This window comes from Pteropus medius, unplaced genomic scaffold, assembly GCF_902729225.1.
Source record: "Pteropus medius unplaced genomic scaffold, Ma_sr-lr_union100, whole genome shotgun sequence".
Taxonomy (NCBI): Eukaryota; Metazoa; Chordata; class Mammalia; order Chiroptera; family Pteropodidae; genus Pteropus; species Pteropus medius.
In genome coordinates this window covers 8,882,677-8,907,176 of record NW_024349802.1, presented here as the reverse complement: position 1 = coordinate 8,907,176, position 24,500 = coordinate 8,882,677, and the positions used below count along the sequence as shown (strand labels likewise).

Sequence of the window (24,500 nt, the reverse complement as noted above, 5' to 3'; positions counted from 1 at the left end):
CTACATTGTGGGGAAGTAAAGAGCACTACGGTAGCTCACGACAGCAAATATGTTAATGGCACAACATCAGGTAATCCCTGTGGTCTGTGGGTTAAAATAGTGGTTATCAAAGTAGGAATCCGGGAACAGCATCAGCATCAACTGGGAACTTGTTAGAGATGCATATTCTCAGTCTTGCGCCAGACCTGTATTAGAAACTCTGGGGGTAGGGCCCTGCAATTTCTGTTTTAACAGGTCCTCAAGGTAACTCTAATGCACATTGACGTTTGAAAACCACTGGAGTAAATAAGACAGGCTACTGGTGATGAGAAAATCTTGTGACTTATATTGATTAGCTGCCTGTGACTACCACCCCTTTCTCTCTGCTTAAGAAAGCATCTTGGAATGCCAGCAAGTGAGAATGATATTATGAGACAGTCATGACTTTGCACAAGTTTATTAAAATGTGTAAACTATTGTTAACTTTGGTACCTTAATTTTTATTTATTAATAACCCGTGACAAAAGTCACAGCAGCAGAGATACCACGATTAAGTACCACAGTTCTATTACCATAGCCAGAGAGTGGCGTTTATTTATTTAGACTATGCACTAAGAAATATGTTTAAATTGCTGTCCAGGAGACATACATGTGTATATAACCAGAACAAATATTTCATACTATATTTTATGGGCTGTTCTATTAAAAAAGTATGCTGGTTGCAATCCATTAAAGTGATCTCATGACCCACTAATGAAATATGACCTGCAGTTTGAAAAACATGGATGTAGTGAGCTGTCTTTGCATGGACCCTGTCTCTAGGGCAGGAGGCTGGTGGGGCTGGCCTCATCTCTCTGTCAGGTAGACTTGGCTTTCAGTCTCTATTCTGCCACTCTTAGCTGTGTGACCTTGGGCAATTTACCTATGTCTTCTGAGCTTTACTTTCCTCATCTGTCAGTGGAGTTGATCATATCTACTCGCAGAGCTGTGACAAGCAAATGACAACGTATTTCACACAGTGACTGGCAGTGGTAGCTACCACTTTACTTGAGGAAATAGCTCTGTTAGCACTGTTTTTCAGAACATCATTGGTTGAGTACATTTTTGTGGTAGCCATCACAAAGCAGTGTTTCACAATTTTTTTTGATACTGCAATGGATAAGTATCCCCCTGTAGTCTATGCATTCAGAAATATTTTTATCTCAGAATGCATCCAAATTCTGTAGTCTTTTCTAAAATATATTCAAATTTTGATATATATTTTGGAATATTTTGTTTCAGTATGAAATTTAGTACTCTTGCCCCAAATCTTGAGGGTACTGAAATTGCAGAAGATGCCCCTAGTTGTCTGCATGTACCCTAAACACAGCCCTGGGCAGGGGTATTTGGGAAGTGGAGATGGTCGTGTATCTGTGGGGAGATGCTCATTAGACTTTTCTCGAATACTCATGCCTGTTGATGATTAGGGGCAGCACCTTCATGTATGTGGCTCTATAAACTGGCATCTCAGGTCACCCATGGACCCTGGGCCATTAGCATGTGAAAGTACCAGGGATTGGTCACCCATAAATTGGATGTTGGGGAGACCCAGCTAATGCTCACTTGTCTTTCTGGAGGTCATGATCGTGGTTGGTGGTCAGGCGCCGAAGGCGATCCGCAGTGTGGAGTGCTATGATTTTGAGGAGGATCGATGGGACCAGATTGCTGAGCTTCCCTCCAGGAGATGCAGAGCCGGTGAGCAGCACCATCTCTCATTTTGCAGCTTTCTCTGGCTTGTCTGAGCTTGGTGCCAGAAGTCATGCCCTGCTTTGTGTTTCCCTAAACATCTGTGCATTACAGACTCGATTCCTTTCGCTTTCCCACCTGCCCAGTTTCTAGCTGTACCTTCTGGGGTCAGTTCTTATGTGCTTAGGGACTTCAAACTAAAGTCCAAGCATTTGCTTAAATCGAACAAAATTAGAAAAGCAAATATGAAAAAAAAAATCCAATGAGTCCCATAATGACTTCCAAATATATAAAGATGGAGATCACCTTCAGTGGTGAATTATTCACATGGCTGCCTTGCTCCCCCACTGTCACTTATCAGCATGAGTAATCAGCTGTCAGAGATGACCTCAGTGCCTTGATTTCCTGTGCCTCAGGTGTGGTGTTTATGGCTGGCCATGTGTATGCTGTGGGCGGGTTTAATGGCTCACTGCGTGTGCGGACAGTGGACGTGTATGATGGTGTAAAGGACCAGTGGACGTCCATCGCGAGCATGCAGGAACGTCGGAGCACTCTGGGCGCAGCCGTGCTCAATGACCTGCTCTACGCTGTGGGGGGCTTTGATGGCAGTACTGGTAGGTCCCGAATGTGGTCCCCATCTGTCCCAGACTGGGACATACCCTCCATGCAATCCTGGTTTGCTCAGCCAGTTCTTTAGCCGACCTTCTGTCCATGCATAGCTACTTCCCCAAGAACAAACCCATCCTTTTTCATCTCCCAGCTTGGGTGCCAGAGCCAGGCCTTCCTACCCAAAGAATATATAACTGCCCACATGCTGTCATTTCTAGGGTTCAGAAGAGGCCCCTTTCTCCTTTCCAGTGGCTGGGAACCCATTTACTTAGAAGATGAGACTTAGGAAGAGAGCATACTTAGCTGGAGGGTATCTCAGGACTATAGTCCGAACCCTCTATTGGACAGACGAAGGAGCTAAGGTTCAGCCATAGGAAGATACTTGGCTCAGGACACGAAGCTTTTGTCCATTGTCCCTTGTACTGCCCCAGAGAAGCTTTGCAAGGCTGTGCCACTGCAGGAGCACCACCTTGCTCCTGGTTTTTATCTAGCGTCAAGGTTAGAATCAGAAACTAACAGTGGACTTGGAGAGATTATCTCATCTCTTCTCCTATCTCCAGGTGGTGTCTCTGTAGACAGAAACTGTGTTAAACTCAAATGATATCCTTTGGCTCCCAGGGATGTGAACAAAAATATCTTTTACTTCTCTGAATTTTCATTTGTGTCTTCAGGAATTTATGACTTTTCCCAGCCCCTTCTCTTTGCCTCACTCATATAACTGTAGGGTCTTTAGCCCCTAGTTAAGATTGCCTCTAGTAATGGGACCTGGGAATAAGGGGGAAAGAAGGGTAGTGGGACGTTGTTTCTTTTTAGAATTCTTTAGGATTTGCTTTTGGTTGTCATTAGAAAAACTGACAAAACTGTGGCTTAAACAAAAGAGAGCTATTGTTTCATTCATGAAACAAGAAGTCCAGAGGTTGGTAATTGCTGACTTGGTCTAGTTGCTCAGAAATACTGGGGCCAAGTTCTTTAAGCCTCTCTTGATCACAAGATGGCTGTTAAGTTCCAGCCAACATATTTATGTTCCAGGTACAAAAAAGCAGGAAGGGGTAGCACCTGTATCAGAAAAGCAAAGGCTATTTCAGAAATCCCCATCAGACTTCTGGGCAGACTGCATTGACTTGGTCACTTGTAGTTACAAGGGAGTCTGTGTAGGCAAGTTTTCAGCTTTCCAGCTTCCAAGGTAGAGGAAGACAAGGGAAAAGAAGATTAGAATAAGTGTTCAGTGAGGCAAACCTATTTATTCCATTCTGTACGTTTAACAGTGTTTACAGGGCAGTTCAGTTATAACCCCTGTGCTCTCACAACCCACCGTCTGAGTCAGGTCTTAGTGGTCTCCTCAGGCAGACACAGTGCAGATGTGTTTCAGGCAGGCGCCATAGGTCACACGGTGAGGTAGAGGCAGTGCTGACCCAAACACCCAGATTACCAGCCCCTAGGTGTGCACTCTTCCCCATCCTCACTGGTTCTTGGCATAGCAGGGTGAGGCCTGGTGCCCTAGAAATCTCACGAGTCTCTTATCTCCCAGGCCTAGCATCAGTGGAAGCCTACAGCTACAAGACCAACGAGTGGTTCTTCGTGGCCCCAATGAACACGCGGCGGAGCAGTGTGGGTGTGGGTGTCGTGGAGGGTAAGGAGCAGCAGTGGGTGGGGGCCTGCCCTTGCCCCAGCCCATGGGCCTTTTCCTGGTTCTCTGGCTCTATCCCTTTGATCACTGCCCTGAGTCACGTACTAGTTGCCTGACTTAACAGACGAGGAAAGTTGAGACTCAGAGGTAAAGCTATTGGCCTGAGACAAATAAGTGAGTGAAGTAGGAGGAACCTTAGAGAGGAAACACTGGCCTGTGACTTTGGCTCCTTGTCAATAGCTCTGTCACAGGTTAGGGAGGGAGGAGAGTGGGGAATTTAGAGTCAGTACATAACCCAGAAATGTAGAGAGAGCGAGAGTTAATTGTTTAATTAGTTTTGTCCTCGTTTGTTACGTTGAACACTGACAGAGCCCTGAGTGAGGAGGGCACCTCTTCCCAAGTCTTCTTCTTCCCTCAGGGCAGGTTGGTGGTAGAGCCCTGCTCTGGTCAGGAAAGGTGTATAGGGTGTGGTCTGGGCCCTGGTTAGACAGGGCGCCATGCTTTATACATAGCTTTCACATCCAGTTCCTCATTTTTATTCCCCAAACCCTTCTGAAGGAGATAGACAAGATTTAGATTTTCCCTATTCTCCTGAAGGGGAAACTGAGTCCCAGAAGGGTAAGTGCCCTTGTTAGTATAACATAGCTGGCCCTTGAACCCAGGTCTAACTCCTAATCCACTACTCTTTCTGCTGTGCCACGCTCCTTCAGACCACTAGAAAGTGCTAAGAGGGAGGAGTTTTTAAACATCTGTGAATTTAGTGTATTAAAGCATAGAGTATTATTTGGACTAAAACACTGTACTTTGCAGAACACTGATTCATTACGCTGTCCTGAGGTGGGAATTTAGCTGGAATATCTGTGCATTGAGACATATATGCAGGCATTCTCTCTCTCGTGTGTACACACAAGAACACACAGTAGTGCTTTGGGGAGAGTGTAATGTGTGGTGAGTTAGACATTAATAGAAAGATTCTCTTTTCTCACTGCATTTCTAGGTCTGTGCCAGTATTGTGTAGTTTAAATTTTCATTTAAAAGTATATTATTCTAACATCCTGAACAAGTTATCTTAGCAAGTGCAAGGATTTTGTCCTCCTACAAAGATAAATTGGTTCTTGCAATCTCATCCTCCTGGTGGAACAGAAATTGATTTGTCTGCCAAATGTAAGTGCTTTGTCTAGCCACCTTCCCATTTTCCCCTTCTTCCTTAGCCAGGACTATCAAACAATAGAGTAGGGGTTAAAAATAGCATATCCCCATTAATAGACTCAAGGAGAAACCTTGAGTTGGTATTTCTTCAGCTGACACAGGGTCGGAATGTTTGACAGGGGTCAGAGGAGGTCCCTTCACGGTAGTAATTTGAAATACTCCCCTTGACAAAGGCTTCTGTGGCCGCGTTCTGCGTGTGGAGGAAGTGCTGTTTCATAGCATTCCCTGTTGACACAGAGGACAGACTGGGAATGTTTTTATCTTGTTCATCCTGAATTTGAAGCTGTTTTGGCTGTGGGTCACCCTGGGGCAACGGAGAGTCCGGTTTGCAGCTTTGTCGAGCGTGGTGAGGAGGATCTTAAGTGGACCCTGCTGCACTGCGGCCTTGTGGACGCAGCTCCCCGTGTTGTTTCCACATGACCTCCCCTCATCATCTCCTTACCGTGGCCGTATGGTCTGAATGACCCTGGGAGAAAAGTAAAGAATAGAAATCAGAATCATTTGCTGCTGGCTGCCTAGAAGAATTCCTTCTTAGGAAAAGGGACAGTGAGGCTTGGAGAGTAGGCAGAAGCTCCCAGCAGCAGAGATCACTTGTGACAGAATAAGGTTTCTAGTGTGCTGTGCTTGCCCTGGGGAGCTTCTTGTCTACTCCCCAGTGGCTTAGGCTTTGATGAGTGGTAGGCAGCGGGTGGGCTGCTAATGTATCTGAGCCCGCACATACTGAGAGACTGGCCTGGGCCCTGGAGGAGCTGCTGGGCCAGGATTTTTCTCTCTGGCTTAGGTGATGGCAGAACTGGGGAGGAGGTGTTCCTTTCTCGTAGAAGGGCCAGTTGAGGGGTTTTTGGGGCAGGAAAAAAAAGGATCAAAGATGGAAGAAGAAATAATTTTACATTTGATATGGCAGTAGTCCTGGTGCTAGAGCATAGTTTTGAGTCTGAGAATCTCTTTTTAACTTAAAATAATTGCAGATTTTCACCTACTAGTTATTGTACTATCCCCGCCCTCCACCACCACACATGCATGTGACCCTCCCACTGCATTCTACATGATAAACCCAAAATGTTTTGAATCCCTGCTCTGTAAGAATTCAAATACCAATTTCCTGCCCCTTTGACCAACCTCACCCCCAGCCCAAGTGGAAATGATGCTCTTAGATAAACAGCTTATGTGTGGTTTTTCTTTTTTAAATTTTAAAAATAAGTGATGTTGCTTCAGGGCTCTTGGGCATGGCTCAGAGATCACAGGGGCATCTGCAGGTAAATTCCAGCCATGCCAGGGTGCACATGGAGCCCTCCATTCACACACCCCAGATATTTGGGTGCTTATTTAAAAAGGGCCTCAGTACTTCCTCAGTACTTCCAGATGTAAGAGGAAGTAGAAGGCTGAGGTGTGAAGGATGCTTATCCTGGTTGGGAAGTAAGTTGATGGTCCGCCCTGGAGGGAAGGGGTCCTAAATCCCGATGGCAGTGAGGATGACCCCGTGGGTTTCAGCTGTGCTCCAGTTTCATGCCAGTGTCCCTGGTACCACCCTCAGTCACTTTGTCTGTTCCAGGGAAGCTATATGCTGTTGGGGGTTATGACGGGGCTTCCCGCCAATGCCTGAGCACCGTGGAGCAGTACAACCCGGCGACCAATGAGTGGACGTACGTGGCAGACATGAGCACCCGCCGCAGTGGCGCAGGTACGGGGGAGCCTTAGGGTGCTCTGTTTGATCTGCTCAACAGGTGGAACTGGAGAGCAGCAACGTAACATTCTACCCTTTTTCCCTCTCTCTTCTTTCCTTCTAATGTACATGGTCCCACTAGCACCTTTGCAGCCCAACACAAGCATTTCTAAGTTAACCTTTCCCTGGAGATCACTTTGTTAGAAAAAGGATGAGATAATATTCTCTTCATCATCATCCTTTTTGTTTGTGTGGAGGTGTCTACATTTCTTCAAGATGAAGGCTTGCTGTGTTCCATGTGCTGTCTTAATAAAGCACTTTTATGTCTGAATTTATTTAATTCTTACCACAGCCCTAAAATGTAGCTACGACATCAGTTCCACTTACCAGATTTAGAAAGTAAGTCGACCAGGGGTTGAATAATTTGCCCAAGGTTATATCATTAGTAACTGACAGAGTCAGGATTCCTTCTCAGGCCTGTCTTACTTCAAAATTAGCTTTTTTGACTCCCAAATTATTAGAATCTCATTCTTATGAAGTAGTAGGACAAGCCCAGCTGTCCCAGTCTTTAGTGGAAAAGCTAAAGCTTGCCGGTCTAGAGTCTCTGTCTTGGGAGTTGAAAGCCAAGCTATTAGTGTTCATATTTGGAGATAAACTTATGTCTCCTTGCCATCATTTGTCCCATTTCATCTCTCTTTCCCACATGGAAAGAGAATGACTTCCCATGTGTAGCCTACTTTTGCTACCTGTGAGAAGACTAGGAGCTGTGTGGTCCTTTGGGATTCTCCAGGAAGTGGAGCAACAGCCCCTTCTTCCTTTTTCATCTAGAGGCCCAAAGGGAAGGATCTGAGAGGCACTGAAGACTGGGCATTGGCTCTCTGTTCTGGCTTCTGTTGAGGGTGGTGACTGATGAACAACCTGGGCTTGGCGGGAGGCTCTTTGACGCTAGGAAGGGAAAGCACAATTGGGAGTTTTTCCCCCACAGTGTTATTCTTTTCTCTTTTTTGTGTCTTTGAAGATTGAGTTGTAATTTCATTTTATAGTACTAAACTAAGCGTATGACCACTTCCTCAGCCTTCCTTAAAAAATTATGCTATTTTAGTATTTTTCAAGAACCTTTGGGTACTGACTGGTTAGAAAAGAAAAAACTGTATGATGCCATGTAAGAAGGATTTGTGTTTGGAATGCAGTTTTTAGGGAGCTTGTTTCTGCTGATCCTGACAAGTTGGCACTTCCTAAACATGCAACAAATACATGGAGGTCAGGAGGCCTGGACCTCAGTGCTGGGTATGCTCGAACTTGCCATGTGACCTTGAGCAAGTCCCTTCCCCCTTTCTGGCCTCTGATTCCTGAGATGTGAAATGAGTGGGTTGCAGTAGATGTTCCCTTGGGGCCAACTGAATTCATAAATCCTGTGGTCCTTCTCCCTTCATAGAGCTCTTTTAGTAATTTTAGTTTATAGAGTCTTGGTAGAGTCTCTTTTATACTTCTTAGAAATTATGTGACTTAAGGTGTGAGAGCAAATGTGTAGAGCCCAGGGATGTAGGGACAGCTCAGCAGGAGTGGAGCAGCCCACACTGAGATGTGTGGCTGCTTCTGGAAATGTCTCAAGCAGAACGTGTAGAGGGGCAGCCCTGTGCGGAACCATGAGCACAAAGCTGCCTTAGAAAGTTCAGGCTCATTTTGTGGACAGAGCTGCCTTTGGAGGCCACACTGCTCTGTCTCTACCAGGCTGCCCAAGGGCTATTGCTAAGTGGAGATCCCTCAGGCAGCTCCTGCCTCTCCCCTGGGGCAGAGGCCCTGGACAGTTGCTACCTTGCTGCCTGTGTCCCAGGGAGGTACAGTGACCTTGCGTTAGGGAATGGTCTTTCTCCCAGAAGTGGGCTCTTTCCTCAGGTTACTGTTAGAGCCCTGGCCTCAGACTCCCAAGGTCGGCCTTTTATCAGGGCTTCACATCCATAGATTGGGGGAAGCCTAACTTCTGGATTTGAGAACCCATATACTTGTGGTGGTTGGTCTTTGGTGGCTGAAGACCCAGAGACCCTGGCCTCTGGTTGCCTGAGGCCATTTGAGGCACCAGGAGCCCCTGTGGCTATTGGTCCAGGAAACCTCCTAGTGAATGTTTGAGAAAGAAGCTGCAAAAGGGCAGTGGTGCCCCATGTGCCTGGAAGGCGGCTTGCTCCCTCAGCAGAGTGTGGGCAATGCCAGCAGATGGTTGTGGGGAAAAGAGGCATCTTTGGGTTCCAGCGTGTGCTAGTACCTGCTGTGCATGGAGGAGGGGAAGGTGAAATAGCTTCTGGACGCAGTGGATTTTAGTGTCGGAAGGCCATTAGTGAGCCATTGTTGATACAACACCACCATCTGCTGTTGGTTTAGGGATATTGCGGGGAACCGCTAACACACCAGCATAATTGCTGGATGAGATTTTTTTTTAACATATTTTGTCATTCAAACTATGTTTGTTGCGAACCTACTATCTACCTTCAGGCACAGGGAAACAGACGTGATAAGACAGGCATGGTCTTTGTCCATATGAAGTTTATATTCTAGAAATCGAGTTCTTGGGTCTGAGACCTGGTTTTGCATACCCAGTCACATGAGGTACTTTTCCTGATGCCCAGCCAGCGTCTCTGGGGCGGAGGATCTGGAGTCTTTCTTTTCAAAAAGCTCCCCAGCTGATTGAGATGCAGCCTGTCCATGCAGTCGTTCGTGGTCCTCTGGAGCTACTGATCTTGTCCAGCCCCCTCACTTTACACTGGAAAAACTGAGGCCTGGAAAGGCAAAGTTAGAGACCCAGGTCCAGAGCCCAGATGTCCCGGCCACCTGGTCAGTTGTTCTTTCTAGGGTACTGTGCCACTGTCATTCTGTCTGGTTTTTATTTCCTTGACTTGTATTAAAGGATTTTTAAAGATTATTCTAAAACTTGTAAATGATACTATTTTACCACTCAGCTGAGGCCGATCAACACTATGAGTGATTTAATGCCCCTCAACCATCTAGAAGAACACATGGGTGGAAAGAACAGCTTCTGCTGCAAGGCAGTAATGATCTCAGTACACCTACTATGTGACTAGTTTCCATTTTAACTACTCAACTGATATAAGGCTGAGTAATCTAAGTAATACAGTGGTGAATGGCGAAGGAGAACTAGGCAGTGTAGATCGGCAAAAAGGAGAACCGTGTAATTTTACCACTCAGAAACTACTTTTAATGTGGTGGTGTTCTTTTGATCTTCTTTTTCTTTGTATATGACCTTCCTGTTTGTGTGTGTGTGTGTGTGTGTGTGTGTACATATGTATACATATACACATATATAATGTATATACACATATAATTTTGATGTTTCTTTAGGTAGAAATGGGATCATATTTGCTTTTTATTTTGAGGTTTTTAAGTTGACAGTCTTAGGAGGTGGCAGAGTGTCATTGTATTTGTTTTACGTATGAGAATACTGAGGTCCAGGGGAACAAGACAGCACTCCCCATGTCACCTTGCTGATTGGTGATGGCTGTCCAGGACTGGATGCCAGGCCTACTGGTTTCTGGTCACTATAGCCAGCCTCAGGCTGGGACACTGTGCTCTGCCTTTCAGGGGTTGGAGTCCTCAGCGGACAGCTGTACGCCACAGGAGGGCACGATGGGCCCTTGGTGAGGAAGAGCGTTGAGGTTTACGATCCTGGAACAAACACCTGGAAGCAGGTGGCAGACATGAACATGTGCCGGCGCAATGCAGGTAATATGACAACTCTCTCTGTCTCCCCTTGCGGGGGGTGGGGAGTTGTGGGTCTTTTCTCTCTACAAACACTAGTTCTAAAAGAGAGGCAGAGAGGAGAGACTCTCAGGGCATGGGGCTGAGTTTGTACTTTGAACAGGGAGTGTCCATTCGCTGGGTAGGCTCTGGGCTGGGGGAGGGGAGAGCTTGGGACCCTAAAAGCTAGCTGCAGGGTCCGCCATTTAGATGCTGAGGGTTCTTTCTCTCCCAATGAAGGATGATGACTTTCACCGCACAGAGATGGGCACAGACCCAGAAAAGCCCTCTGGCTGTCATCAGTATCCCTGCCCAGTGGCTTTGTTGGACACAGGAATATGTGGATCTGGCCACAAAACGACACTTGGTTCTATCTTTGTCAGTTCCTGGCTATGAAAACCTCTCACTTCCTGTTAGAAACCAATCTCCTTTCTTTCACAGGGACCCATGAAAGGATTTATGATTCATTCTCCTGACTCATTCTCCCTGATTCATTCTCAAATAAGATCACTTCCCTTATTCCCTTCCCTTCTTTGTATTTCCTGTCTTCCTTTCCCTCCCCCTTCCTGTAGGAATGATTTACCTTAGAATATTTAGGTTTTTATTCCTGGAGGCTGATACTCTATTAAACTATGTTATTTTAGAACTTTGCCCTATGGGTCAGGTCCTGTGTTGGTATGTCTTGCTTTGCGCCTCCTTACTCTATGAAAGTGTTGGCTTAGTCCCAGTCTCAGGCTGGAAAGACAAACAGGTGACTTTCAGGCTGATTTATATCCTTTATGCTCAAATTGCCTGTTTGCCAAACATACTTGTATCTGACTTGTTGAAACTGTAAACAGAGGAATTTATTAATTTGCTCATTATTTGAGCCTGCTGTGATATAACTTATCATTTGGCCTTAAGCCACATGAGTGAGGAATTACAGAACCCTCAATATAGCTAGTCAGTCTAGAGTCTGAGAATTAAGTTTAGATGTAGATGTGTTTAGGTATACACATTCACATGTAGATTTTTCTATTTTTTTATAACAAAATGGATTCACTCTGTAATGCTGTAATATAACCTGCCTTTTTAATCTGCATTCTTTCATGAATATCTTATTATTGTCACTAAATATATTTATATGATATTATTTTATATATTAAATTATGCCTGTATTGTAATTTAAATAATCTACTGTTGGACAGTTTATATTATTTCCATGATTTCTATGAATAATGCTTTGGTTATTATAAATGATCCTTATAGGTAATTGATGCATACATCTAAAATTATTTTTTTAGAATATAAGGCCAGAAGTGGAATTTTTGAGTCAGAGGGAGCACATGTGCTTTCAGCACCATCTAGGAAGGTGGTACATTTTATACTCTCACCAGTATTTGATAACACTGATAATTACTCTTTTTTGAGCATTATCAATCCCTTAATCTGATTTTGAAAAAGATACATACATATATTGGACTGTGGTCTTTTAAAATCTTGATAAGCAATAATTATATATTCCTATTCTCGAATCTTGCTGATGAGACCTTGCCCCCAAACCAGCACACTCTGAGATCAGGGTGGGCAGATGCCTCATCCTTAGGAACCATGTGTGGATTTAGATCCCAGTGGTGTGACGGGATCATAGACACAACCATGAACACCACACGGTATGGATATAACAAGGCGTATCAAGGAAAAACTTATAAGCAGAGTGGTAGTAGCATGCATGAATTCCGTAGCTCAGGCTGGACATGACAGGTCTGCTTATACTGGTGGGCAGCGCTGCAGTGGAGAGGGGCCCATACCCATAAAACATTTGTAGGACCATACAGTAGAGAAAGCCCCTTGGTCAGAGAAGTGACCCTGTTAGAAAGGGGGCTCCTCAGAGCCCAATGGCTGTTGTCAATGCATACTTCTACTGAGCAAACTCAGACCCTGGAGCCAGTTCTCTTTTGTGCTACCATGAAGAGGAGGAAAAGAGCTCCAGAGCAGTCCAGATTTGTCTTTGTCCATTCTGATTCTTTGTGCACCTGCTATAATGTCTCCTCTGGCTTTTGTTTGATTCCCAGGAGTCTGTGCAGTGAATGGGCTCCTGTATGTGGTTGGAGGGGATGATGGATCTTGCAACTTGGCTTCGGTCGAGTACTACAATCCTGTCACTGACAAGTGGACGCTGCTACCAACCAACATGAGCACAGGGCGGAGCTACGCAGGTCAGTGTGCTCCACCCCCGCCTCACACTGGGTGGGGTGGTGTGGGGGTAAGCTTGCTTAACTTGGGACTGAGTGCCTCTTCCAGGGATAGCAGGTAATTGTTAAATGTCACCACTCCTTCATTCTGTGCCCAAGACAGATACCCATAATTAGCACTTGTTTCCCCAGTGAACCTGAATGTAGCCTCAGAATTCTTCTTAACACAGTGTTCTAGGAAGCCACTTCCACTTTATCTAGGTTGTCATAAGAGGCTTTAGAATTTCACTGCCTTTCTTGGTTTGTTTTGTGCCCGGCTTCTAGGTAGAATAAGATACATTTCTTTAATTTCCAGAAATTAAATCAAAAAGATAAGACCTGCCTACACAAAACGAGAAGTACAGGATGATGTACATATAAGTTCTAAATGGACTGTACTATATAAGCTTTAAGACGTGACAGGTGAGAACTGGCAGAGTCAGAAGACACTTTCTGGAGGAGGTAGGGCTTGATTAAGCATTGAAGGTGGGTCACAATCACACGGAACATTGCCCTTTGCTGGCGCCTCCTCCCTGTGCCATAAGGCAGTATGTCAGGTACAGTGTAGGTATTTGCTCTCATCTTTTCATCAACCCTTTGGTTGAATGGGTCTGTATCCTTGTGTGTTACAGATGATGAAACTGAGGTTTGGAGGGTTTAAGTAACCTGCCCAGAGCCACACAGCTGAAAAAAATGGCAAAGTCAGAATTCAAACTCAGGTCTGACTCTCCTAAGCACATGCTGTTTGTACTACCTCAGCTCAGGGTTGGGGGAACAAGGCCAGCTCCTTGTATCTGGTCTTCTAGAAACTAGAATAATTCGAGCTAACATTTATTTATTGAGCACATGCAATGTGCCAGGCATAATCCTACATATTTTACGACCATTATCTCATTTAATCTGCACAACGAGGACTCTGATGGTATTCTTATTCCCATTTTGTGTTAGAAAGGTCAGTCATTCCTTGGATTTCAGTACAAAGGAATATTGTGCCTTGAAGACTCAAAGGAGTTTTTATCACCTTCCACAGTCTGTCGACACAAGGCTTCAATTACACTGAACCTATTTCACTTTTTTTCCTTCGTTTAGGATTTTTCTCGACTGAATATAAAAGATTTTAGAGGCATTCTGGCCCTAGAATGATTCTGTTCTCATGGTTAATTATTAAAACCAACACATATTTTCTTTTTGAAGTCGTGGTGGGGAGAGCAGGGCATTTTCTAGCAGGAAGCAGTGAGGCAGTGAGGGACCCCCACTGGCGCCATGCACGCCTTACTGGGTGAAAGTGAAGGCTTAGGTGTGAGTGGTTAGAATTTCATATGTGTGCTGAATATCTCACATCCATTTCTTTATTGTCTGCCCATTCTAGAAGTAGCCGGGGAGGAGACAAGCAATTTATGTTCAAATCCATTGACTGGGTGAATCTGAGAGTCTAAGGAAATAGCCTGAGACAAAGATTTATGGACAAAGTTATTTATTGGAGCATTGTAGCAAATATATGAGAACTACTTACAGTCTGACATGAGGGAAACAGTTAAATAGCTGTGAATATTTATACAGAAAGTGTCTTCAGTGTCATAAGAAAATGTTTGTGGGTTAAAAAAGGACGATGCAAACTGTATGCACCATGTGAGCTCAGTCATGCGGTCCTGTATCGTGGGGGTTGAATAGTCACTGTTTAAGAGGTAGGCATTAGCGTCAGATCCGAATTTGAATCCTAGCTCTGCCACTAGCCCTGGAACTCTGGGCAAGATTATCAGTCTGACTGAACCTTTGTTTTCTCATTTGTAAAATGAGAATAAAATTATACCAAGCCTCTTAAGGCTCCTGTGAGGACAAAATGCGATTATAGTTGGGAGGTACTTAGCACAACGCCTGCCTGGCTAATGGAAACCACTCAGAAAATCATTGTGATTATTTTTAGAAGCTAGGAAATATTCCAAAGAGATAATGGTGATTCTCTTTGTATGAAAGTACTAAAGGTTTTTTACTTTCTGTTTTCTTGCATTTCCCAAAATTTACATAACGAGAATATTTTACTTTTATAATGAAAAGAAAAAGTTTATATTAAAAAACAATACAGGAGCCTACTTAAAAAAAAAAAAGCTACCTTGTGAAAGGGAAGCCTGTGGTGCAGACAAGGCAGCACATCTGGGCCTGAGGACTCAGGTTCTGTTCCCTCTAAGCTTGTATGTCTGTACCTTTATCAAGAAATTAACATGAAATGGATTTCTTAGCAGAATCTCACCATTGGAGTATCTTGGGGTTTTTTTTTTTTAGCAATGTTCTCTTAATTTCATCTTCGACCAGAAAAATTTATAGTTGGAGTATATTAAAATAAGAGTCCAGTTACCATCTTATCTGTAGACCCTACCTGTAAGTTAGGATTTTGTTCAGCTGCAGGTACCAGAAAAACTCACAGATACTTGTGTAAATGTGAAAGAACTATATTTGTCTTAGGCAGAAAGAAGTTAAGGGCTGGCCCAGTGGCTCAGACTGTTATTGAAGAATCAGGCTTTTCCTCTCTTTTCTGTTCTGCCAGCTTTATCAGTAGCTTCTCCTGCCTGTTGGGCCTTGCATGAACACTCCACGCAGGACAAGAGACAAAGCTAAAGTTGTCACACTGGCAGACTTGCATTTACAATTGTGTTGGCCAAGACTGGATCACATGGCACTTCCAGTGGCAAGGTAGTCTGGGAAGCTGACCTTGTAGCTTGCTGGTCTCTATAGTAGAGGACAGCAAGGAGAAGGGATGTAGGCTGAATCAACCCACAGTATTTGCCACATAGCCTCAGTCCATTTCAGCAGTATTTCAGGGTCATGCATGGATTTACATAGTTTGCTGTTGAGTATAGTTCAACTTGGCTAAAACCCTAACACATACAGACATGTTTGGAGTGTTTGTCCAAGTATAGAACTTAGCACTGGCATGGTCTTTCAGTTAGGTGACACTGAATAATATGGGAACTGAGCCTAAAAAGGTAAAGAAGCCACAATGCCACTTGACTGGTGGTAGAGGTAGGATTGGAATTCAGTTTTTCTTACTTCCACGAAGTCAGTCTGCTGTTTTTTCCAGTTCATTCCAGTGTCTTCTAAAAGTAGACATGACTCACTCATCACTTCTCTTAGAGTGATAAACTCAAAGTTGTGGAGCCCCCGCTGGGTTCCCAGTGAGAGTACCGAACCTCGAATATTGAATGTAGTTAAGCTGAGTACTGGGTTTGGGAGGGTGTCACCACATTAGGAAATGAGTCCCTGTGATGATGCAGGGTGAGACCACCACCTTGCGGTGTTGAGACTGTGCACATGTTTTCAAATGTCTTGTAGGGACTTGGCTGTTAGAGTAAGCAACAGCCAGCTGCTGGCAGCCTGAGTCCACAGGCCCTTCAGGATACAAATTGTGCCCTTTTTCCTTGGCTGTGGCTTAGGATGTCTTAGATTCATGGACTCTTTGGGACTCTGAATAATTTTGGAGAGGCTAAGATGATAACTTTCTCCCCCTTTCATCTTAGGTGTTGCTGTGATTCACAAGCCCTTGTGACCCCAACTCCCACTGCCAGGAGGAGGGGGAAGGTAGGGGTGCTGCCTGGGACTAAGAACAGCAGGACTGTGATGGCCGGATCCCACGCACTGGGAGAGTCTGCAGAGGATCGAGAACCGTCCTCCTCCGACTTGGCAGAGTAGTATCTGGAGTGAAGACTGGGGACCCCCCTCCTTTTCCCCTGAGGGGTTTTGTCTTCTGCCCTGAGCACTGGGTTCCTGATAGCTTCAGGTGGCACCTTTGAGCTTTTTCTGTGTTTCTACAGGGACAGTGTGTGTGTGTGCATGAGCGCGTGTAAAACATGGTGTCTCTTTAAGTTGGATGGGCTGTGACAGTCTACTGGATTTCTGTACTACTGATCCTTCTGCTATGCTAAAAATCAAATCACAGAAGCCTCTCTTCTGGATTTGCCCCATGGGCACCTTGAGACTACTAAAGCTGCTGTCTGTTGGAGGTCCAGGTGGACAGGGATGTCCAGAAATGCCCAGCGAGAGGAACAGTGCTCTGACCACGCCCACATACAGGCCTCGACTGCAGGCACTGTCTGCGGAAGAGCTGGGTGTTCTTGAAGCTGCACTTCGTCCTCCGTGTGCTAGAACTAGGAACAAATGGGTCCCCGGCCCCTTAGCCCGGTGCTCTTTGGGCTCTCCTCCGGGAAGCAAGTGAAATGGCCCAGTCTTTGATGTCGTGAATTCCAGTTTTGGGAGATTTTGTGTCTCTTCAGCTGAGAAAACTAGATCTTCAGAGCAGCCTTGAGTAACATACTGGGAAAAAATATACATGGAAAACAAAACAAAAAACCAAAGTAGAAAGACTTCAGCCCCTGCCCATAAAGGTCTCAGAGAGGATCTTACTTCTGGATTTTTCCAGGATGTGAAAGTCCCCATTATACTTATTATCAAGGCTTAATTATTCACAACATCTCATTTACCCTTAGAAGTGTTCTGATTTAGAGAATAAGTAAAAGGCCACTGTATCTCCAATCCCAAAGATAGTTTTGTCCCTGCGTTGTGTGGGGTCTTGTGTAATTCAGATGGACATGGAAGCGTTCAAAGGAGTATACTGGCTGGGGCTGGCCCTCAGCATTTGTGATGACAGTCAAGTCTGTCTGATACCCTTGTCTTCTTCTCCTTGTGCCCTCCCCTTATTCTAGGGCCTGTACCCTCTCTCCAACCCTCAGAATACCTCCCTCCTCCTCTTTGCTTCCCCTGTGGGGAGGAGGTGATGGTAGGCCCTGGATGCGTGATCTCTCTCAGGGGTGCTTGCATTTTAAGAGCGGGGCTAATGAGAACTTTGTTAATTCACAGGTAAAAATCATTAATGACAGAACTTCAAGCATCTGTAGGGAGGTGGGTATTTCAGGGCCCACAGAGTCATATGCATTAAAAAAAGAACCTTAAAGCTGTGCTGTTTCCTAAACTAGCAAGTTGCTTTTGTTGGGACTTCTGGCATGAGGAGGGGGACGTCTTGTGCCTGGAGAACAGTCGTATACCTTTGGGGCTAAGGTATAACCCTCCGTGATGTCAAGGTCCACCTACTGGGAGCCAGAGTGCTTTATGAACCCTGATATTAGACTTCTGATATATTTGGGCTCCTCCCAAGCACATACTGCAGGAGACTGGCACTCTCCCCACCTCGACCCACAGTTAGAAACCCAGGACCCTCCCCAGCTAGTTGGCCACTTTTTGTATTTACTGTATATTTATTGTGCACTGAACACTACACTCTCTTGAAGAGGAAACTCTTCTGATGTTGAGCAGATGTTATTTCAGTGAGCCATTTGGAGAGAACCAAGGCACCCGGAATTTTCAGAAGCCTTGAGAAGAGGCTAAAACATCCAGCTTTTGTGGATCCGGAAGACATGTCTCCAGAGGAACCAAGATGTGCTTTACGTTGGGAGCTCTGCTCTCACCCAGCACTGGAAATGACTGGTTTCAGAGCTCTACCTGGCTCTGGCCTGGAAGCTGATGGAATGAGCTTTTTGTTAAAAATGTTTCTTCCTCCCCCTCTGATAAAGATTTGAGACTTTGGGGGGTGTGTGTGTGTGTGTGTGTGGTGTGTGTCTTGTCCTTGATGGTCTTTTGTTGGGAATGAGGTTGGAGTCTCATGTGCTATTCACACTGCTCCTGATTTCAGATGAAAAGTGAATTCCCCATCCCCTCCCCTAACATGTAGGAGCTGGACTTCCACACTTACGTGGGGGAGGCTGCTGTTTGTGTGTCATCTTTCCAGAAGGATCCTTTCCCTGAAAGCTAGCCACCATGTTTTCTGCTTTTTGGATATTTGCTATTGGTTCCACCTGACATCTCCCTTCCCATGAAGCACTGCTCCTGCTGGTAGTGCTACCGAGGCCATGTTCATTTCACCCTCGCGTGTCCTTTCTCATAGGGACTAGAACACTGGTATGTCATCACCAAAAAGCCAAACTGCTCTGGCTGCCCACGGATGCCATCCAAAACCTGATGTCTCTTTGTCATCAGGTACTATTCTCTCCCCACAGTGGACACAAGACTTATTTTCAAGTCTATGCTTGTCACATAGTAGATGAACTGCCTCCCCTCCTGCCCCCCAACCGTCCTCCATTCAGGTGGCCACAGCTACTTGAGTGCAGCTTTGCCAGTGGTGTATCTGAAGTCTGATCACAGTGGTGAAATGGAATTGCAGCCCAAGGTTAGAAGCAGCCTAGACACCACTTGGATACTGATTTGAACAACATAGAAGTCAGACTCGGAATTCCAAAGTTGTTTCTCAGCAATACCCAATGGCATTTCTCCATCTAAAAAGTTGCAGTATTATGCAAATGAAAGTGACCTCATTTTTTGCTATGCAATAAGAATACTTAATTCTATTTCATGACAAACTAGTTGCAACATCCCTTAAGATGCTTTTTGAGCTGTCTTACTTTGATATCTGTTGTGTAATGTTTGTATATTCCTGAGCCAGATCCTTTCAAAGATTGCCTTTTTATAAAATCAAAGCTATAGCTTTCAGGCTAAAATTTTAATGTAGATATTTTTATAAGATAATTTTTCAAGATATTTGAGTTGCTTTTTATTGTTCATGATAATGAAGTGTTATGTTCTATACGTCATTCACTCTCAAACATAGTTCCTGCCTATAGCTATTTTCCTTTGTTTCTCACCCTCCAAAACTGATTTTTTAGTAGCTCCAGGCAGAAATGTCTGGAAAACACAATCACTGGTGTTTCTTGATCACTTAGGGAGTAATGTTAAGCTGAATTGAGCACTTGCCTATCTACATTGAATGTCTGCTTTTTTTTAGAGTCTGCTGTCTGCAGGGGTGAGGCTGCTTGGCCCATCTCCTGGTTGCTCTCCCTGCCTGGCACTGAGCCCGGTCTGCTGTGGCATGGAGAAACCCCAGAAAAAGGCCTGCCCTCCAGCGAATGCTCCCAAGAGTGTCCTTAGGTCCAGCAGACCAGTCCTTATTCTCCTGTCTCTTTATTCTTCTGAGGCTTCCAACAGCTTAAGACCTTTGCTGCTGGGTGATGTCCCTTTTGGAAGCATCCTGTCTGTGAACTTGAAAAGAGGGATCACTCCTCATGATCCCCATTAAGAATGTGTCAAGCATGTGCTTCACAGATGCTCACACTACACTTTTAAAATTACTTGGTTTTTGAGCTGTGTCTACACTCCAGGCTCTACTTGGTGTATTTATCTGTCATTAGCCTCATTAAAAAAAACCTAATTTTTATTATTATTGGGACAGGTGCCATTTGAATCGCCTCCATGCTCTCCATTTGCATCTTGTTGGATCAAGTTGGGAGGCTGAGCAAACTCATGTTCCAGCTAGCTAAAGTTTTTAAGGCTCTGTTTGGAGCCTTGCCTGGAGAAGCAAGGAGGTTGGAATGTATTTCATTTTTTTTAAAGAGTTTGCACTATTTGGAGTCCTAAGCCCCTCATATTCAGCTGTGCTGTATATCTACTGACCAAGCAAGAGAGCCAGCAGCACTTCTGACACTTGGGATTGGAAAAGGTTTCTTCCGTGGTGAATAAGCACAACCTCGTTGCCCCTGTGTGGCCTCTGTCACAGAGCTCAGTGACTCGTGGAATGATTGGCAAAAATACATGAGACTGTGGCATTTGGAGAAACAGATTGTTCTAATGCTACATTCATGCCTTTGGTTATGATATTTCAAATTATTTCCCCCCCTTTTCAGTGGCAATAAAGGACTGTTATTGGACTTCCTTGTTCAGTTTGCATATGATATATAAAATACTTCCTTTGAAAGAAAACTCAAAAAACTGAATGCGTATGTCTGTGTGGGTGCTCTGTGCGGTTGTCCATAGGCAGGTAGACTGGATCACTGACACCTGTACAAATTGCGTAGGTGAGGTCTTTGATCTGGTGTTTTCTGCCTGGACATTAGGGACTGTATATCTTGTAAAAGAACCCTTGTCACATGCTCAATCAGTTACAATGCTAGCTGAAGAAACAGTTCCTCAAATGTATTATTTTAATAGGAATTGTATTCTAGTTTCCCATACCATACTTTGTTATCTTAAGTTTAATAAAAGCTAAACTGTGAGAACCGTTCTCAGTATTTCCTTTCCAGTGTCCATTCTCTCTACTGTGTCTCAGACATGAAAAGGACAGACTATCCCTGTGTGTCTTCAGATTAAGAAAAAAAAATTCTGTTTAAGATCTTCCGGACAGGATCTGGGTTCCTTTGGTCTTTGTTCTCTAGGTCCAGCACATAGCCAGACCCACAAAGACATTCTTCAGTGAGGCCAAGAGAGTCTAGCCCCTCCACTCGGTGTTCAGTGGTGTGGGCAACTGCCCGTTGATCATTGCGAGGTGGGCATGCTGGTCTTAGGCATGGGGAGGTGGAGAGAGAGATTTAGCTGTAAACAGACATTGATTTTGACAAGTTTGTTATGAGACTTAGAGATTTTATAGGCATTTTGTTTTGTTATGTTAAAATATTTTATTAAATATGTACAGCTATTAACTATGTTGGTTTATAAGGTTTCAACATATATGAAACAATAACAACTAACATTTATTGAGTACTTACTATGTGCCAGGGACTTTTTTAAGTGCTTTACTTATTATCAATGCATTTAATCCTCATCACAGTCTTCTGAGTTACTATTATTATCTTCATTTTACAGATGAAGATAAATACCGAGAGGTTTAACAACTTGCCTAAGGTAGCAATGGATGAAAAAGGATGGAGCCACTCCAGAATCTGTGTCCTTAATCTTCTGTCACTTCAGCCTTGAGGAGGAGATGAGGGGAGAAGGCCGTGCTGAGAAGCACCAAAGAGAGGAAGGCACCAAGGGCCCCTGGGAAGTGCAAACATGGCTCAAGAAAAACACTGAAGTCCCACATTGTGGACTAATGATGTCCCCATCTTTTACTGGTAATAAATAATCGTATTTGTTACTGCGATGATAGGAGCAGTAGCCACTATTTATTGCATATCTACTTTTTGCTAGACACCATGCTAAATGCTTTATAACTCTGCCTTTAATCCACAACCTCTGAGGGAGGTGGCACTGCCCCTTTGGAGTCTGGAGTTTCTTGTTGGCTGCCCTGCCTCACCCCTTTCTAGACTCCTTCTCTTGAATACTTGTGGTCACAGGGAGTCAGGTCTGGGGAGTAAGGTCACTCAGCAGGGCCTCTCCGGGAGGGAGGTAAGCCTCTTATGAAGTGAGCCTGGACGCTTGGCTCAGCAGTGACATCTCAGATATGCCTGCTCGGTGTCCTGGGCTCCCACTCTGGTTAACAGACTGGGCAGTTCCAGTCCCCTTCAGGATGTCAGTGGCTCTTCCCTGATCGAGGTGACAGATGGACGGCACAGAGGGGTCAGGCTCAACTTCAAGCTGGAGAGACCCGAGAGATGAGAGGAGCCTCTTGGCCAGATCCGTTTCTACACTTGGAAAAGTAAATTTTGAGTTCCAGGAAGGCAGGGCCTGCTTCAATTTGCATCCTCGGTGCCTAGCACTTAGTGGGCACTCGGGCAATACCTACAGGAGAGGGCAGGAAAACATGCAAGAAGGGCTCAGATGTGGTGCCTTTATCTCTCCCGCTCCTCTGGGCTGACCTCCAGCCGTACCCTTTGGTCTTTTGCCCCACACTGTGATTGGAGAGTGGGAGGGCTGGTGCCGCTTGCCTTTTATACCTGCAGAACACCTAGCATTTTCAGAGTGATGAGAATAGGCCTCCTTGAGCCCCACAGCAGCCCTGTGGGCAGCAGGCGGGCAGGCAGGTAGGAATTCGTGTCCCCCAGGGATGGAGGAGGCCCAGAGAGGTGAACCCGTTTATATGAGGATATGTCATAAGTGAGTAGTGGAGCAGACCCAGAAGGAAACTGCTAGCTCTTTTGACTCACATTGAGTTTGAGAATCAGCCTGAGAAGAGGGCTCAGACTGCAATTGCTTCAGTGATCATAATAGCATTTATTGTGCATTTACTGTGTGCCAGGCCCTGTGCTGAGAACTTTAATTCTAGTTAATCCCTGCAACACCTCATTGAAGCAGATGATGCCCAATTCACAGGATTACATGGGTTAATGAGTTGGTCCAAGGTCACAGAGAACTTAGAGAAGAGATGTAGACCCCATCCTCCTATTGAGGATGGCTGCTGAGTTCTATCATCCTCACATCTCTGAGGGCTGTATCTTTGAGCATGCATCCCAGAGCAAGGAGGTTGTCAGCGTCTGGGCCCCAAGGGCAGGCAGTAAAGGCAGAGCCCAGAGCTAGGTTGCAGACAGGCTTTGCCACCAACCTGCTGTGAGCCCAACCACTCTGGGCCTTACCACCGTCTCTGAGGGGGTCCTGGGGAGGGACTGATGAGCTAGTGAGTGCTTTTCTGAGCACACCCACCTTGCCTTCCCCTTCACCTTGTTGGCTTGGTTTCCCTTTACCCAGAATTTCCAGAGTGAACTCGTATTTGGTAGTTTTTCTACCACCTTATTATTCTACAATATACAAATAGGGTTTTTTTGAGCCTGACTAGCTAGTTTATGTTAATATAAAACCTTTTGTTTCTGTCTGCCTTGTGATTTTCACTGAGCAGTCTGCATTCCCCACTGTCCATCCTTTTCTGCCCAGGCAGGTTTTGCCATGATGCTCCCTATCAGGGCCCATGGGAAGGGGCACCTTGCTTGGACTTTAGACATCACCCAGTTCAGTTCCTGTGTTTGCAGATGGGGGATTGGGCCCTGGAGCCGTAGAAAGGCAGCTGGCTGTTGTCTACGGGCAGTTTTTAAGAGGCCTTTTAGTATGTGAGGCAGAGCTGTTCCACATCTTCCGTGGAACTGTGCCACACATTTTTTTATGCTCTTAGGCCACTGGGCCCTGCCATTAAACACACATGATATAGATTATTTGATGAATCCTCTAATTTAAGCTCAATGAGGACTGGAAAAGTTGGCTTTAGATCTCTTTCCTTCCCTTTCCATTCCCAGTTCCCAGTTGCCTCTAAGAAAGACCCCACCATCTTTCCCAGTTTTGGAGTGCTTTCAATTTTCCTTCACAGTATGTTCGACAAACACTAATTCATTCAACATGAATACATTCAGCATCTATGCTGTACATCGTGCTAGCTACTTGAGCTGCAACTGCCAACAAAGCAGATGGTCCCTGTGGACATGGAGGTTAGAGTTTTGTAAGGGACTCACTTGGTAAACAGCAGGTATAGCATAGTGGGGCTAGGGTGCGGGAGGAAAGGGGAACACATGCACCCAGAGAGAGAGGGACGAACTCGCAGAAACCTGGGGAAAAAGCTGTGAGATTCACACAAAGGAAGAGAAATGGAGACTGAGAAAGAGGGTGAGACACAGAAACAGAGGGAGACAGAACCATAATGAGAAAGACATACATGTGCACAGACACAGCCAGAGAGGAGATGCCACTTGTATAGAAATCCAGAGGCAGAGACCAGAGAGAGCCAGAATCAGTTCTTAAGGTAGCAGAAGGCGGGTCAGCCTAGTGCTTCAAATCAGAAGCTTCAGAGTCAGGAGACCGGTTCAGATCTGATCTGCAGTAAGGCAATTGTGTGGCCTGAGCCAGTCTCCTCACTTCTCAGTGTCAGTGTCCTCAACTGTAGAATATGGGTGATAACACCAGTTTTGTGAGCTTATGGAGAAGATTACATGAGGAGGCCCTAAAACTTAGAAGCAGCCACTCTAGGCCCCAGAGAGGCTGGGCTGGGCAGAGCACC

General features: G+C 45.1%; 1 protein-coding gene across 46 annotated transcripts in view; it reads left to right on the top strand.

The window, feature by feature from the left end:
• KLHL3 (kelch like family member 3) overlaps positions 1 to 21,746 on the top strand; it is a 235,899-nt gene extending 214,153 nt beyond the window's left edge. For 45 of the 46 annotated variants that reach the window (XM_039836141.1, XM_039836138.1, XM_039836134.1 and 42 more), the window contains 7 exons: positions 1,596 to 1,713; positions 2,121 to 2,318; positions 3,842 to 3,943; positions 6,702 to 6,830; positions 10,404 to 10,544; positions 12,614 to 12,757; positions 16,285 to 17,714. In XM_039836141.1, coding sequence (XP_039692075.1) covers positions 1,596 to 1,713; positions 2,121 to 2,318; positions 3,842 to 3,943; positions 6,702 to 6,830; positions 10,404 to 10,544; positions 12,614 to 12,757; positions 16,285 to 16,313 — 861 coding nt within the window. In that variant the 3' untranslated portion in view covers positions 16,314 to 17,714. Of the gene's footprint in view, positions 1 to 1,595; positions 1,714 to 2,120; positions 2,319 to 3,841; positions 3,944 to 6,701; positions 6,831 to 10,403; positions 10,545 to 12,613; positions 12,758 to 16,284; positions 17,715 to 21,445 lie in introns of those variants that run through there. The other variant, XR_005647248.1, reaches the window with a different exon arrangement.
• Positions 21,747 to 24,500: the final 2,754 nt, after the last annotated feature.